The following is a 17,645-nucleotide window of genomic DNA, read 5'->3' as shown; positions in this document are numbered from 1 at the left end:
CAAGCCCATATCAAGCGAAGAATGATCATGAAAATAAATGAGTTAGGCTGCGTTGCTCCTTTTTTTTGCGTGTAGTATGTAAAGCCATAATTGTTAGTTTGCAGTTTTTGGATATGATGACAGTTTTTTTTTGTATGTTCTCTTCACAATTAACAGTTCATTTCCTAGAAGTGCTTACTATAGCTACATATTTATAATTTTATTTAAAAAAAAAAAAATTATTTCAGTGCACAATCACATTTAAAAATAGATATCCTATGTATTATGTTTTCTGATCTCTGTATGCTGCTGATCAAGCTTGAACAGCACATTTTATTATGTTGGTTGTATTTGTAATTTCTAAATTATTGTCCCTAGTACATTTTGCTGGTGGTCTCAATGGGTACATTTCCTGGTTAAATAAATACATTTTAAACAATTTTATGTACAGTTAAGGATAATAAAACAATAGCATCAGTAATAAAACAAATTGTATTACTTGTATTGTAACACTTGAAATGTATTTGCTTACGATTGTAAGTCGCCCTGGATAAGGGCGTCTGCTAAGAAATAAATAATAATAATAATAATTTAAATTCGATGGATGTAGTAATTGTAACAATTTAATATGCGATTAAAACTGAGATTAACTAAGATTATTTTTTTATCGTGAGATTAATCGTGATTAATTTTTTTAATCGCTTGACAGCCCTAATTCAAACAAATGCTCCCTTGAGAAACATGTACACCATATCGAAAAGTTGGGCAGCTGGCTCTTTGAGCTAATTATATATACAGTAGATATATATATATGGGGACCAAAATGCACTGTCAAAAACTGTGTGTATGGTGGTGGTTGTAATACACACTTTACATGTGGAATATAATGCGTAACAGTAGGTTTCTGATTAAGTTTAATGTCCCTGGGATGTATGATGAGGCAGAATCTGTGCAAATCGAAGCCACGTTTTCCCAAGTTTCCTGGTACTTTGTGAATGTTTATGAAAACCCTGTGCTGACAGAGCTAGTATCTGCAGAAGGTATGACATCAGAACAAAACAAGCCAGGGTTATTCACCTAGAAATTATAACAAGAAAAGAAAATTGAAAGAACTGGACTGTCCAAGGCATTAGACACATTAAAAATCACACTGGACATTTCCATCAATGCATTCCATGAGTTTACTAAAGCACCCTAATTTTCGGTCAAATATTTATGATTGAGACTATCGGCATTAGGCAGTGTTTAGCTGATGGACAGTACTGTCTCACAAAGTCACCAATACATACCCCTCTGCAATAAACACAGCTGTCCAGCAAAGCACAGTGCTCTGACAAACTCATTAACACAGTCATTCTGCGCTCTCTTTTTATTAAAGCTTGTGTAAAAGCCACATAAATGGATTGCTTGTCTCTCAGTTCACTTTCTTGTTTTAGTTTAATGTGTCACTTACTTTCAGTATGTTCTTTTATTCTGTGAGCGTGAACAGGTACCTTAGTGCAGCAGTATTTGCAACGCTATGCATCCTCTGCCTCATCTGACCCACTTCTGCTATATTTTGAAACATTGGTTTTCTTTTGAATATTCATAAACTGATTTATGTTCTCTCCCCATTCCTCAGCCACTCCAAATATTATATTTACGTGTAAGTATTTCAATTTAATTTTTTTTTTTATCAAGCTAGTTACTATGCCCAGCACTTGTCACAATAATCAGACTTTGGTTGGTCATTTGGCCAGCAGAATCAGGTGATCATCTGTTTGTGAAGCAACAGGGAATCAATCATGTACAATGTTTGAACGTTATTTGATCCTCTGTCTAAACATACGTTCTGTATTCTAGGATACAGTGTAGGGCTGCTTATTACAATGTCGGAGTCAAAATAAAACAGTATATTAATCAAAACATTGTGTATTTCCTAAAAAATAGAACCGGGAAAATACTGAATAGTAGACTAAAAATCGGGTTAAATCAGTAAAACCGAGGTTCATTAAAAAAAAAAAAATCCTGTAAAAATAAACTGGAAATGCGGAACACTAAATATATGTTAAAATAGGGTGTCCTTTTCTATCACTTCTATGGGAACCCAGTAGCTTTAAGGAATATTTAACTTGCAGTGAGGCACAGATACGTATTCAATTTGAATTCTGTGGTACTACCTGTAAAATGTATGTTATAGGTTGTCAACACAAATGTAACATCGTTGCCATACACTGTCAAGTGTTACTTTCACAGATGAAGGAAAAGACTTCACATACAGCCTTACTTTTACAATTATACATGGTTCTGGTGAGATTTAATTTCCCAGCATTTCATTAGTATTTAAATGTCAAACTTCTTTCCTTCTGGCACAGTATTTTAATCTTTTGCAAATGGTCTCTGCTTGGTTGCTGCACGTCACTTAATGTTTGATTTACAAATGTGCTATTTAGAGTTTATTAACGGATATTAAACTTTTAACATTTCCAAAGCTACTTCAGTTTAAAGTTCTTTACTTATGTTCTTTTCTATGAACTCCAGTGGAGAACTACAGTCTATAAAATGTATCTGTTTACCAGAATACTAAATCAGACTTCTGGAAATGCCTACCATTCAACAGAAATAAAAATAAAAACTGAATACTAGAATTTCACTAAATAACTGCTTTATGTTGGTACACTAAAGTACATCTGTTTTTTTGTTTTTTTTTTGTCTTGCAACCTTAATAGAGTACTTAAACTCAGTGATTCATTTTGTTATTGCTTGTTTTCCTTTTAGAGGTACAGTCAACCCTCTTTATACTGCCAGGTAAGGGCCATGGGCAAAAACAGGCAATAAGTAAGGGTCAAAAAACAAAACAAAAAAAACACACACACACAACCTTCTATGTTTGCAATAAGTTTTAATTTTTAAGTTATACAATTACAGTATCTCCAGGCCATTTTAATAAAAGATTAATCTTTTTTAAAACTACAGTAGTTCTTAACACAACAGTAGGTATACTAGTGACGTTTCATCATCTTTTCCCACCTGTATGAAACATACATGGTTACTTTTGAGGAACAGTTTATACTTAAATAATAATAATAATAATAATAATAATAATAATAATAATAATAATAATAATAATAATAATAATAATAATAAAACCCATATTTACATAAAAACAAAAAAGTGTACTTTTGAGTGTATTTTTCAGTTTTTTATTTGTTGAAAAAGTTTGAAATATCCAATAAATTTCGTTCCACTTCATGATTGTGTCCCACTTGTTGTTGATTCTTCACAAAAAATTACAGTTTCATATCTTTATGTTTGAAGCCTGAAATGTGGCAAAAGGTCGCAAAGTTCAAGGGGGCCGAATACTTTCGCAAGGCACTGTATATATATATATATATAGTAGGTTTTCAAGAGATATTAAAGGATACAGCCAGGGCAATGACATCACATAGTATCACATAATGAAATGAATAGGAGGAACTAAAGAAGACTTTCAATACAATATAGAATGAGACGAGCGTGCAGCAGGATACATACTCCAAATGGAAACACTGTTGTCGGTAATACAATATAAGAGGTCTCATTGGGATTCTAGTCAGACCCTTAAACATGAAATTAGCATGTTGAGAAGAGTTGGAGCAATTTATTTAGTTCTGAACAGTAACAGATGTTTCCAAGTACTGTAAGTACAAGTTAAACACTTGGAAACTGGTGGAAGAATCGCCTTTCAACACTCGGTACATCCAGACATTCCCAGAGCAGTTTAAACAGGATGCCCAAGACATCATTAAGGCTCCCCTGATGTTTCACTCAAAGCCTTCCAGACATTTTTCTATCACTTTTCAAGCAGCTAAGCAAATACTTATCAGAGGCTGTGTGGTCCAGTGGTTAAAGAAAAGGGCTTGTAACCAGGCGGTCCTCGGTTCAAATCCCACCACAGCCACTGACCCTGAGAAAGTCACTTAACCGCAGACATAGCGTTACACTAATAATAAAAATAAACATTCCAGAAGAAAGCGCTGTATCCTTGTATTATACAATGATAGTACACAGTGCTTTCTTTTATTATTAGTATTATTTAGTCATTTAGAAGACGTTTTTATCCAAAGCAAATGAGACTTAGGGGTGATCTATCTATGCAACTGCTGCTGTTGCAGAGTCAGACGTCTCATCTGTGACGTTTCAGGTACCCATAGATGGTATTTAAGCGAGTGTACAATGAATTGCATTTTATTGCTAAGCGGAACCGAAAATAATCAGCTATCCGATGACCAATAACGAAGATAACGAAAGTAAGTGTAACAAAGGGTTATTTATACATTTATTGCAAAGTTTTTTGTTTTTTTTTTAATTATTTAATTGTTATTTGTAGTAGCTTCATTATTTTTTTATAACCTTGCTTATAAAACAACTTGACTATGAAGCACTTTTCATGAGTCAAATGGCAATACTCTGAAATGCTGAATAAATAAATGGTATCACGTAAAACAAAACAAAACAAACAAAAAAAACGCCTCGCACTGTACGCTTCTGTAAAGGATCGCTTGACCTAGCCTTCAGTTATACTGTAGTAGAAAGTTGCGCAAGATTACGTCACAAACAGGATTTGTACTGCTGAAGTATCGTAAACATAATGTACGACATGTTTCCATTTTTTAAAAAAAGGGTGGGGGTGGGTGTTTGGTCAATTGTACGGCTTTTTAGCATGAGAAGACGATTTACCCACCCCTTAAAGTCATACAATGCTTTAGATGCACACTTAGCATGTGGAACGTGAGTGGTATGTGCGTACTGTGCTGTAACCATACTGCTAAACCCCCTTATGTCAGCAAATCTTTAATGTCTGCCAGTGATGGCCGGTGTGTGGCTACTGCAATCCCAGTCTCTATCTAGCAGGATTTAGGACCCAGGGGAGCCCTGTGGCAGGCATGCATTTAGTGCGCAAGGCAAGTTCACATACTTAGCCACGCACCTGCACCACCACAGTAATACCCACCCACACCCCCGCCGCTCTACATGGGAAACAGTGAAAAAGGTATCACGGATTGCACCACCACACCACTCCCGAATTTGGATTTTCAAAAGTTGTAGGTACAGGTACAAGGTATTATTTACCTGATCCCTTTATTCATCAATTGAATATCTTTCGGTTCTTTTTTTGTGTGTGTGTGTTTATTTTTACACTATGCATACATATTAAATAAAGCTCTGTAGAATAAAGTTGTGGTTGCTACCTGGTACCTAATCACTTTCTCTATTTCAAAAGGCAACAGTGTGTGATTAGTTACATTTTTTATTTGATCTGTATGTTTTATTAAACGATATTCAATACAATGGATATCAGGTTCACCAGGTTGCTTGCTCTAACAGGATTTTAAATCTTTGGTTAGCATTCACTTAAACCCTCCTAATCCACCCACAGGTATTTTCTTCCAAACCACATGGAAAGGTCTTGTCTGGAACATAATTTTACATAACTACCCTGTCTCATTAACTTTAAGTAAATGCTCTATTGCAGTACATTACCTAAAAGGAAACACTTTAAATAGAGTAGAAGCCTAAATGAATACTCCAGTGGTCAATACTACAGACTGCACCTACCTTGAGTGTGCCCATTTCTATTATTATATCATTCAAGGTCAAACATCAAGTAAATCATTCCTGGCCACTGTCTACCACTGCAATTATTTATGAATTTAAAAGCAAGCTTTTCAGTCATGATTTCACTAATATTTGAGAAATCTGTTTGTCCTTTCTGGCAGAAATGTCTAACTTCATTCCCTTTATGACCCTTGGCATCACTGATTAGTACACTGATACATGTATTCACTGTGTGCTTTAGCTCTGTACTAAACCTGCCAAAAAAAAGTGTCCACAAACAAAATGTACAGAATGTCTGGTGTGCCAGTCTGTTTTACATGGAGTATTTAGGCTGCTATAAGTGAAAATAACAGCTGGTAATAAAATATCTGGAAATGCTGGGAACGTTTTCTAACATGGCAAAGTGGTCTCAGGGTTTTCAAATAACAATAAGACAAAATAAAGGGTTGTTTTGCTTCAAATGCCACTTGGAGGGGTCTCATTTTGATTGTCCTTGTTGCCATGAATAACTAATGCTTGATTCCAGAATCCTGCAAAATTATTAACTGGTGTTCACCTCTTAATGCATGCACAATTCAGATTCAGCAGAGGGGTGCTAAACTAGATGAAACTAGACTGAGTTTTGTTTCAGTGCCCCCTGCATCTGTGAGATATAAAAATAGAGGTTTGTCCCATTGGGTATAATGGCTCTTAAACTCCTGACATCGTCACAGCGAAAACATAAAAAATTCCAGGCTGAATTCATGAGAAGGGAACTAAATTAGACTAAACAAGTTGGTATGGTCAAGTAAAATCTTTGTGCTTGATTTCTTTTGTAGCCTACCTGGTTTCTACTGCTCTGTTACAACTGCATGAGGGGCTGAAGGGTACAATAGCAAGCCGGATACTTGCAGTAAAGCAGTCAGAACATGCAAATACTGGCAGGCGCACATGTCATGTATTTGCAATTGCAACCGGATATGTTGTACACTAATAATTTATTTTAATATCCATTATTTTTTAAATGTCCTTCTTTTTTTGTATTAAAATATTTGCAATCTGCGTAGTCTTGAAATGCTGAGATTTATTCACTTTCTGTAATGTCTAAACCTGGCTTTCAAATTTGCTTGGATTGTCTGTGTTTTGCCATTGTCTGCTGTATATTTCCAAATTCCATAACACGTTGAACAGATCAGTGTCACATAACAAACAATTTATTTAAATCCAGATCTGATTCTTGTATTTTACAGGATCTGAAAAAAAATACAGCTGACCAAAAAGGTGCACGCAAACTAGAGCACAAAACCTTGTTAGGTAGTACTAGATTCAAATGCCTTAGAAACTTCTGATGTTCAAAATAGCCTACGTCATAGCACATTTTCTTGGTTGTCAGTAAGAAACATTTAATCTACTGATAGACTGTGGCAGGGTGCCCCGCCCCTGTTTGTGTTTTATGTTTTATATGGTGTGTTATTGTTGGTGTGTATGTATTGGTGCACAGGATGTAAGGTGGGCTGTATAGCACGAGTGATTTAAAATGTATATGTGTATTTAGGCACGGGGCTTGCACAATCACTTCACATGCTGATAAAATGTGTAGTAGTATGTGGGCACGGGGATTGCACAAATTAGTTCACGTGCCAAGGTTCAAGTGAATGATTACTTAGCAATTGAATCCTGGCACAGCTGTACATTTAGAGGCACGAATCACTCACTCGGGGTTTGGTGTTTGCAGTGGACAACGGGAGAGAGCGAGAGAGAGAGAGAAGGGATAAAGAAATAATAATAGAAATAAAGCAATTTCTACTCGTGTGGGAGGAACCTGCACGATACTTGTTTGGGGTTCATCCACTGTTTGTTTGTCTGTTTATTTTGGCCAATGTGCCATTTTGTTTGTTCAGTGTTTTGTGTTTTGTACAACCTTTTTATTTATTATTATTAAACCGTGCAAGAGCGCATTCATTCACCAGTCCTGTCTGTGTCCTGTATTTCCTGGCCTGACGTCCCCACATGAGCCAGCCGGTTCACAGACATAAATCGTTCAGTCCAAAAACCTTCTCTTTAAATTTAGAGGCTCGATTAAAAAGCTGTTCGCTTCATTTTTGAAAGGCATGATGTCTTTTCTATACAAGTTGGAAGCAATAAATGGCAACTGAATTTATGCTTTTGGAGCTGTACCTAAGAAGGCTTGGCAGTTTTATTAATAGAAAATGATAAACTTCTGTAGCTATAATCTTTGCACTTGTTAAATATTAATTAAAAACCAAGGATGCCATAAAATGTAATTAAACCTTAACCTTCTTCTCAGATTACTTGCATTTAGATGTAACATTCAGAGTATTAAAGCAACAATTACAGCTGATCATAAAGCCTTAGGAGATTAATGCTCGTTCAGATTCATCTTGTAGTAAAACCTAAAGTGGCTCAAGCTGTGCTGCAGTATCCTACTATATTCCCATTACATTAAATTGGATTGTGAACGCTTTGGTTAAGAACATAAGAAGGTTTACAAACGAGAGGAGGTCATTCGGCTCATCTCGCTCGTTAGCTTATTGATCCCAGAATCTCATCAAGCAGCTTCTTGAAGGATCCCCGGGTGTCAGCTTCAACAACATTACTGGGAAGTTGGTTCCAGACCCTCACAATTCTCTGTGTAAAAAAGTGCCTCCTATTTTCTATTCTGAATGCCCCTTTATCTACTCTCCATTTGTGGCCCCTGGTCCTTGTTTCTTTTTTCAGGTCCCCTGGGTCGACATTGTCAATACCTTTTAGAATTTTGAATGCTTGAATCAGATCACTGCGTAGTAAAAGTTGTGGTGCTTTATAAGGGCCCGAGAAAGGCATTGAATTATGAAGAATTCAAAAACCATTGAGCTGCTTCCTTCTCTGAGAAATGTATTCTAAATAGTTAAATCAACACCTGTATTTTTAGTGGAGAAAGTTAATTGGGTTTTGGATTACCTATGCAGAATGGTCAAATTTTTGGTGTATCCAACCTGAAAAGCAATACCTGTATTTTTAAAAATGTGAACTGCAGCAGATGGGCCAGAGATACTAGCTAGTATTCTTGGAGTGTAGACAGCTGACAAATACATATATATTTGGAAGATGCAACTACCATTAAAATAGGCGAAACCCCACTTCAGCCACAGTAGATGATTGTGATTAGTAGATAATTTTTCTTCTTATATTTTTATAGGAAAAAAAAAAATATTTGGAAAACAAATGCATAGGATATAAATATGGTTCCTGAGAAAGAGGGTGTAAAGTGGGATGTCTACTGGGACAGTGAGGTGTGATGCTTTGCACCTCTGCCCCACTGTAGATGCAGTACAAACAAGTATTTGTAATAATCAAGACAGTGTTTTTAATAATTGGAACACTTATTTCGCAAGTGCCATCATTCCAGGAATGGCAACAAACCTAGATGCCACTTATAACTAGGTAAATGCCTGGGTGGTACCACCTGACATTCACATAATTATGTTGAAATTAGCCCCATTGTACATCCATTTATATATATTAATTTAATATTAATTCCTGCATTCAACGGAAAGGGATTCTGTTTTGGTTTCTATCTTGATCATCTTGGGTTGGATACAGTTTACACACTGACAAGCACAGTATACAAGCTGTGTCAGGGAGATGTCAGAAACTACACTGTAATGCATTTTATCATCTGCCACTGATGTCTTTTCTACTGAATTAGCAATATGGTGTGGTCATGACATTGGTTATTACTGTTTGCTATTTTCAACAACAATAACCTTCATTGCAGCTTTAAACTGGGCATCTTCCAAGAGTGATGTTTTGCCTTCGTTTTCAGACTTTTTTTTTTTTTGTCCCCAATAGCATTTTTTTATTTTATCACTCATCACTCTGGGAACATCACCACCTGATCTTTCTGTCTAACTATTGTTTTTGTTGGAATGATGGGCATGCATAAAAGCATTTTTTGCATATGTTTTCGTTCCAATTCCATGTGTGTGTCTGTGCGTGTGTCTGTGCGTGTGCCTATACTCCACTCAGACTTTCCAGGTATCTCAATATCACTGAATAAATAATCGTCCACTCTTTTTAAACGTTTCCAAACGTGGTAATTAGATGGCCATCTCACAAGTGCAGTTAAGACTACAGAATACATAGATAATCATGCCGACTTCAAAAATCAGCAACAGATATCAATAACCAAGACATCCTATAAGTGCAGAGGCACCCTTGGGTATTCTCAATTTACTATCCATGCAGAATAACGTCTAAAATGAGTTTCTGTAATGGTGAACGCCAAGACCAGTATCATATGAAATGCTGTATTAGTCTAGCTAGTCATTCTATACAAATAATATGGTTTTACAAGGATATTGACAAAGAGTTTTAATTCAAACAGGTGCAGTGGCTTCATGACAACAGCTGAGATTATGATGCTAACAAAACTCTACTAAATGAAGATAATAGTTTCCCTTTACTTCATGGGACATATAATTCTCCTCTGACCCACCCACCTGCTTGTACTCGGATTCTCTCCCGACCAAGACCTGTAGATTATAGCTGACTGGGTCGCCTCTCATTGGTGGAATAGCCTCCCACGTGACTTCACATGTGTTTCCTTCTAACTGGGTCACCCAGGGAGCTGAAAGCAAGTAACGTCCAACTATTATACTACAGCTATCTAAAAGATTTAAATGAAAAATGATCAGTAACATCAGATCTGCCAGTAAGGAATCTGCACTGACAAGCGCTTCTTGTGTAGTTGGCTAGTAGAACACTCAGAATCTTTTGCTTATGTTAAGGAAACGTTCTGGAGAAGAGAGTTCACTTTGTCTTTGTGCTCTCATATGACTCGCTGCCAGTTCTCAATAAAGTATGGGGGGAAAAAAGTGACTCAAAGTTTATTAAACAAAAAAAGTGACCTAAGCCCATATTCCACATTGAGAACCACAGTTTAATGAACCAGTGCATACTAGTCTCTCAGCACTGTACGGTGACATATCACTACTGCATGCTATTTACAAAGTGCTTGATTTAAAAATATTACTGTGGTTGTGGTTGACAAACCATGAAAAAAAATCAGGAAGAAAACAAGATGGGGAAAAAAGTCCTGCAGTTAACTTCATGTTGTCTGTATCTTAAAGGAACCATCATGATGGTTAATACTAGAACAATCTCTTGAGGCAATCATGCATAATCCATCTTATAAATATGAATGTCTTGTAGGTAATGTGCTGTAGTTCCTGGAATTCTTACAGTGTTTGTATTTACCTTTGACAGCCGGCGGAACTGATTTGATTGTGCTGAAGGTGTACACTTCGGAGAACGGGCCCTCTCCTGCTTCACTGACCGCTTGCATTCGGAAACTGTAGCTGGTGGATTCTGTCAACCTCTGTACCTTGTAAGTATGACTTGGTCCTCTGTAGATGGTAATGAACCTAAAAAAGGTGTAGTATTTTAGTTTTTATCAAATAAGGTTTTCTAACTTTGTTTAAACTGGTTGTTGCTAACGAAATAATTCCACAAATCTAGCCTGTCGTGCACTTTCGCTACTTCTAGGTCTCAAATGTGCAGTTTTGAAAGAAACACATCTAACAGCATGTACTTGCATTTCAACGCATGACATCTGGTGCTACACTAAGGTAACTATATTTTTGCTTGCCTGTTACAGTTTAACTTCCTAGGTCAATTTACCTCATCAGTGTCTTTGGGGTCAAAGCATGTCACTGACTGAAAGCAAAGCACACACTCAATATGGAAGCAGCTGGTTGGTTAATACTGGGGAATAGATTTCTGTATCCTAGTATAGTATCTGTTTCCTAAAATATATCGAACAGAAGTAACAAGTTATTTTTTTAGCTACAACGACTTTTAAGCATTTATTGTTTAACAATGTAAATGTTTTCAAATGGCATCTCCCAAAAATGTTATTTCCTTTACAATTATGAAATAAAATAGTAAACAAACCTCTTTTCATTCTTAGCATTGCTGCTGTCTCCTTATAACAAGGAAAAGAGGCACAGATATTCAACCTTGTGTCTCAGTTAATTGAATATCTATGACATGCTTCAGCTGGAAAGCTTGGGCAAAAAGGCCAGAAGTTTAGAATTTGGTACGAGGTGTTATAAAACCAGTCTATAAAACAGCTGAAATTTAACATTTGTTTTGTTTCTGGTCACAAAAAAAAAAAAAAAAAAACCTCATTCAGTACTTGTTTTAAAAACGTTCAGATTAGAAAAAACATTACTGTCGAGTGAGTCATTTCAAACTTCAGGACTATATTCATCTATAACCTTTAGTGAACCTGCACTGCTCACGTTGCCTGATAAGCTGTTCCTTGAGTAATGATCTACGTTACCTATTTAAAACAAAACGAATGTATCTTTTGTGCAAAGTACTTTTTTTTTTTTTAAGGAAAACCTTTAGTGCACATACCAAAAGAGAAGGCTTTAAACAAAGATACAGCACTTGTCCTCTACATGTTTTTTTAAATCAATTTTTGTGACATAGGCAGGTTGAGAAGGTATTTTTAGACGGTGAAACCTTTTAAGAAAATCTAAATCTTTTTGTACTGTTGTTTGCATTAAAACTGACAAGTACTGAATCGTATTCCTTCCTGTATTTCTTAAATGCAACCCAGTTTCAGTCACAATGGGCAAGACAGCAGATCAGACAATCTTTTATAGAGGACTGATGGTGTGCGCTTGGTTGTCTGTTCTGTTTCCAAGACTGCAGAAATGACGTTTCCTTGGATATCTGCCTCATTAAAACATTCCCAGGTAGCAATCTACCCTATTTGGAACTTACTTGGTCCAAATAAAAAATAGTTAAACAGCTTTATATCAACGTTCTGGATAACTTGTGTCTCCACATTTCACATATTAGCAACCACCTGAGCTTAGCCGTGTTGGAAATGTATTAATTTTCTCAACCTCCTCTGTGAAAAACAGTTCCATCCTTCCAAGCGTGAGATTGGAATCTAAAATCGAATTGCACCTCTTGATTCAATTTGAATCACAGCCTGACAGGGTTCATTCCTTTATAACCCACTGCAGCCATTTAACACACCCCTACATGTTTCTATCAAGTGTTTCTTTTTAAAGGAACAGAGCTGTTGCTGACCTTTCAAACACCTTCCTGAGCATGTAAAATCCACCAGGCTTTCATCTTTACTAAAGGCGTAATCCATATATTGGATATTGCATCAAACGCAGCATGGCTTATATTGCTCCACTCTTTACAATGTGCGCCTTTTCTACATCACACAGTGCCTTTGAAGAAATATATTGAATTTGTTTTTACAAAAGCTATTGCTGCTTGCCTCCATAACTTTAAAAACCAAGGTTGTCTTTGTCAAACGGAAAGCGCTTTCCCGTCACGCTGTGTAATTTAAAAGCTGAAGGGAAAAACATTCTTGTACCAGGTTGTGATTAAATACTGCTCCTTTATCTAAACCTACCAGAGGACCTTTTTATTCAGAGACTGAGATGGCTTTGTCAAGTGCTTTTAATTGTAAACTTTTAAACTCCAAGGCAATACGCCTGTGTCGCAAGAATAAGAAGAAGAGAAACGTAAACCGCACTGCTCTGTCAATAATGATGCAGTGCTTATGAGAATCAGAGATATACTGGAAGGAGACAAAAAGCTTTACAGACTAATGCTGAACAAGTGTACAAAATAAGAATAATACTGCTGTGTTGTACCTACAGTCGATGCTACAGAAATATGGGTCAAGCAGATGCTTCGGGCTGTATGTTGAATGTCAGTGTTGAGGTGTATTTGTCCTATGAAAATACCAAGGTTAATCTCCAAGATTAATGGTATTCTTATTGAAGCAGGCTGATTATATTAGATTTTCTTTCGGACTGAAATGTAGTCACTTGGGAGCCAAATATCAAATCTTTGAATCTTATACTTCCAGTTTTAATAAGTATGTCTGCAACAAACCATAGCCTCGAAAGTAGATTACCACAAGCTTCATCCACGGCATGTCAAACCACTGGGTTTGAAATTATATATTACAAAGTCAATTCTCCATTAACAGGTTGTTTTTTGGTAAACAGATCAATCTCACTCTGCTCATCAGTGTCGCTAAATAGCAATGCAAGGTTTGCTGTAATTTAAATCTAGCTGTGATTTATGGCTGGTCAAATTAATTCCCTGCCCCTTATACCACAATGCTCTCACCTTGCCTTGCCCTTGTTATGTTTTACACATTCATATTGCTATGAAGAAAATGAATGAAGAAAATGAAGTGAGCTGACAGAGGGTATGGAAAAAGCCCAAGTGAAAGCAGTACTGAGAGGCTATGAGCCTGAAATGCATCATTATCTATGTATGCTGCACCAATAACCTTTAGTTTGCCTACATATAGCACAGCCTTCATTAACCTGGGCATGTCATGTACACATGTGTCTCTAAAGCAGTTTTTACAACTACTTTTAATACTCTATACTGTTTATATAGATGGGCAGTATGCTCTAAGTCGTTCTGTTTAAAGAGAGGTTGGTGGATGGTTAGAGTGTTTGTATTACTATAAATGAGCCATACCACTGGCATTAGGATGTATGAACCCTTTTCAAGCCCAGTTAAAAATCTGTCAACACCTGAATCTACCCTTTTAAGCCACATTCAAACTTACCCTAAACTATAATTCATGTGTTTGTTTTCTACAGGGTGCCATAAACTTTCTGTACTTTCTACTTTTTCAGACCTTAGTAGTTTAAGCTGTTGGTACACTAGCTTCCTACCCCCTTGAAACTTGCTTGTCCCTGCAGTACCTACTGTGTGTTACACACTGCAACCCAAATAGGCATATACTGCAACTGTCCATAGCGATTTATAAATTACATTTAGTTTGTTATAGCTCAGGAACCAAAACTGAAAAAAAGAAATAATAGGCTGTGCTTAATGTATGGAAGAGTGTTGTCTGCAGCAAATAACAGAAATCAAATGTGTGTCCAATTTAAATTGTGATCAATCGTTGATGCAACCACTGCCTCCGCGGCAATTACATTGTAGTACATGTTGACCTTTTAAGTGTTTTTCTTTTCGATTTTAAATTGAGAGTGCAGTGAATTGCTGCATGTTCCATTAAGCTTGATTTATTGAAAACCCTGTGTCAGTTTACTTTCAGTAAAAAGATGCCTGTTTTTTCCTATATGGGAAAATATAGGCTGATGTTGTCTGCTATAACTGAGGTTTATATATTAACTGTCTTAGGAGAAAATGGCTGTGTTATTTTTAAGATTGCAATAAAAAAAATGAGGTGTTTGGGTTATACAAATATCTGGAGAACATTAAATGATGGACAGGGTTGGTTACACACTCAAAAAACAATGCTGACTATATGAAATTTACAGCAACATGTTGTTGTGTTGAAAAAAACTAGTGTTCATGGTGAGTGGCCAACAGCAAAGAATCTCAATATGCTTGAATTTTGCTTATGGGAAACACTCCAGATATGTCTGCAAATATTACACAACCAATAAAACTTCCTGTATAAACTTTATCATGATAAGTAGGAATACATTCATATTTCTAATTGTTTTGATACCTTTTTAATTACGTTTTTCATTTTATTTATGTATTTAGTAAATATATAACCAGGTTGTAGCAAGAGCATGTAAATTAAGTGTTTATTGTTTTGGTATTATTGTAGATAAAAGGGCAAGGGAGCCTCGAGAGTGGGGGGTAGGGGTCAACTGATCATGTCCCAATGTATGGGGAGGCTTCCTTTACAAGAAATGCGATGCCTATCACAGTGGTGTACTGGTTACTGTCATGGGGTGGAATCCATGCAGTTAATATAATGCATAGCAACCCACTCCTAGTATGCCTTTTTGCTTAAATCCATTGTTTTCAATGCAAAGCACGGTTTGCCTCACCCTCTGTTTTTGTCCTCGATTTGAAGCGTGTACACCATGTCGTCCGTGATGAGCACTTTGGTGGTGTTGTTGTCTCCCCACTTGAGTTTAAGGCTCTGGGGTCCGGCTGCAGCACACTCAAGCCGAGGGGGTGCGGGAGGCAGCGGCCTGGTCGTGCCCTGCACTGTCTGGCTGAAGGGACCCGCTCCGATTCTATTCACAGCCTGGATTCTGAAGCTGCACACACAAAAGCAGATGGAAACTTTCTGTTTCAATGGTACTCATCAAATGCATTAATCTTTTAGGATTTCTAAATTCAGCACTGTGTAGTGTTCTAATGATTATGGATGAAACATAATTGATTTTAACTGACATTTTGTATTCATCTTTTATGTTTCCCTTGCTATCATTCCAAGTTGGAAAAGCTCAAAGCAATCTCTAATCTAGGTAAAACAAATTGAATTAACAATTATAATAACTCAAGCAGCAGAACCCAAAACTGCTTGGAATAAAACTTGAAAACTGAATATTGATTTTTTAAATATACTGTGACAGTATATTTTAGAACGGGGTTCCCCTCCACCCCTGTGCAATGTAATATGTTATATTATTATTATTATTATTATTATTATTATTATTATTATTATTATTATTATTATTTGTATATATGACGGTGTAGCCATGTTTTGTTATTGTTTTATTAAATGTGACGGTGAAGAGCCGTAAATTTTGTTTGGCAGCGTGGATGGGAAGCCCCATCCACAATTTAAAAACCTTGTGTAGAAGGTGGCCATCTCCTGAATTAATTAATGGTCACCTGCATAAAAGCCTGCAGCTCTCTGCAATCTGGGTGGGTTGTTCGGAGGAGAGAACAGAGCAACAGCGAGAGCGAGAGGAATTTAAAAATCAAACTAAATATAGGAACAGTGAAGGCGATTGCCCAGACTGACCTATATGATTTTTTTTGTGTTCGAGATTTGTTTTATTTAAAACCTTTATTTTGCTCTGTGAGTAAGTGTTTTTGTTTGAATATTTTATTTATTTTTGTTCTTTAAAAATAAACGGCGCTGCAGCGCCTGTACAACTGCAGTACTTTGTTTGTGTGTCTCTCTGGCCTGACGTCACCACTCAGTCATCCCTGTCACATATACCTTGCCTACTTTTCAAGCCCATGTCACAGTGTATGTCACAAGCTCACTTCTAACAAACTTCTAATAATAAAAACAATCCAGTATTTCAGTTTGGCCATGACATAGTCCTTATATTTCGTAAATGTGAAGTGGACCACGCTGCCACAGCCAGGATGTTATATGTTGTCCTTTTAATGCAATTGGTTATATTTATTTATCTTTTCAAATAAATTTAACTGACAGCAGGCACAGGAAGGAGACTCCACTCCAATTGCAGGATCAAAAGGATGTTTTCTTCCATTAGCATTTTGAATATTGCACTTAAAATGGAAACATTAGTGAATACATTCACTGTGGAGATGCTATTTTTATGACAAAGATTATATAACTTTGTCTTTTTAATAAGTTCCTAAAGACTGAATTGATGTCACTTATAAATGTGTTGCCACACAACACGTATACATTCACGGTTCAGCTAATCTTGTTTACATTTACATTTACATTTACTGACTGAGACACTTCTGTCAGTATGAAGATTTTTACCTCACTTGGGGTTTGTTAGGGGTAATCCTAACCATGGATAAGTGGTTAATGCAATCAAAGATGATTTTCCTAGTGCTGTAAAATCCTGGCAAGGTACAGTATAGGTTGACCAAATCAACACCAAGGCTCATTGCTTCCTAAATATCTTGGTATCCCTGTCTCAGTATTTTCAATAACTGTAAAGATCTTAATTCACAACTTAGTGGGACATTTGTTTGCTATTATACAAATATGTTTCCATTAGAGTAGCATACTGATGATGCCACTAAAAATTGAAAATCTGAATCTAGCTATCATCAAGAACTGTTTTTACATTGCACATGGATAAGTGTTGTTTATCTCCAAATTGGTCAACAAATTACCACATTAAAACTGCTTTGAAGAATTAAAAAGAAAACAGCTCAGCTTAAGTGTTGTAGTGAAAGAGATGATTCATATATACTGTAATTCGATGAAGATAGAATCAACCCATTTTGATACAAAGGGAATTTATAAAAACGGCATTACTATTGTAGTTTTTGCTCAGCTTGATAATGATGTGTGTTTAGAATTGTGATTTAAAATGAAAGGACCAAGGCGCTTC

The 17,645-nt window shown here is 36.3% G+C and overlaps 1 protein-coding gene across 5 annotated transcripts in view; it reads right to left on the bottom strand.

Moving 5' to 3' along the window:
- The window catches only part of LOC117417358 (fibronectin type III domain-containing protein 3B-like), a 247,917-nt gene that overhangs the window by 5,577 nt on the left and 224,695 nt on the right, over positions 1–17,645 (bottom strand). For all 5 annotated transcript variants that reach the window (XM_034029463.3, XM_034029464.3, XM_059034586.1 and 2 more), the window contains 3 exons: positions 15,411–15,626; positions 10,795–10,961; positions 10,038–10,165 (listed from right to left, as the gene is read on the bottom strand). In XM_034029463.3, coding sequence (XP_033885354.1) covers positions 10,038–10,165; positions 10,795–10,961; positions 15,411–15,626 — 511 coding nt within the window. The remainder of the gene's footprint in view (positions 1–10,037; positions 10,166–10,794; positions 10,962–15,410; positions 15,627–17,645) is intronic.

The sequence above is a fragment of the Acipenser ruthenus genome, chromosome 12 (assembly GCF_902713425.1).
Source record: "Acipenser ruthenus chromosome 12, fAciRut3.2 maternal haplotype, whole genome shotgun sequence".
In the NCBI taxonomy this organism is placed as follows: Eukaryota; Metazoa; Chordata; class Actinopteri; order Acipenseriformes; family Acipenseridae; genus Acipenser; species Acipenser ruthenus.
Note: the sequence above shows the minus strand (reverse complement) of the source record. Positions and strands in the feature narration are given on the sequence as shown.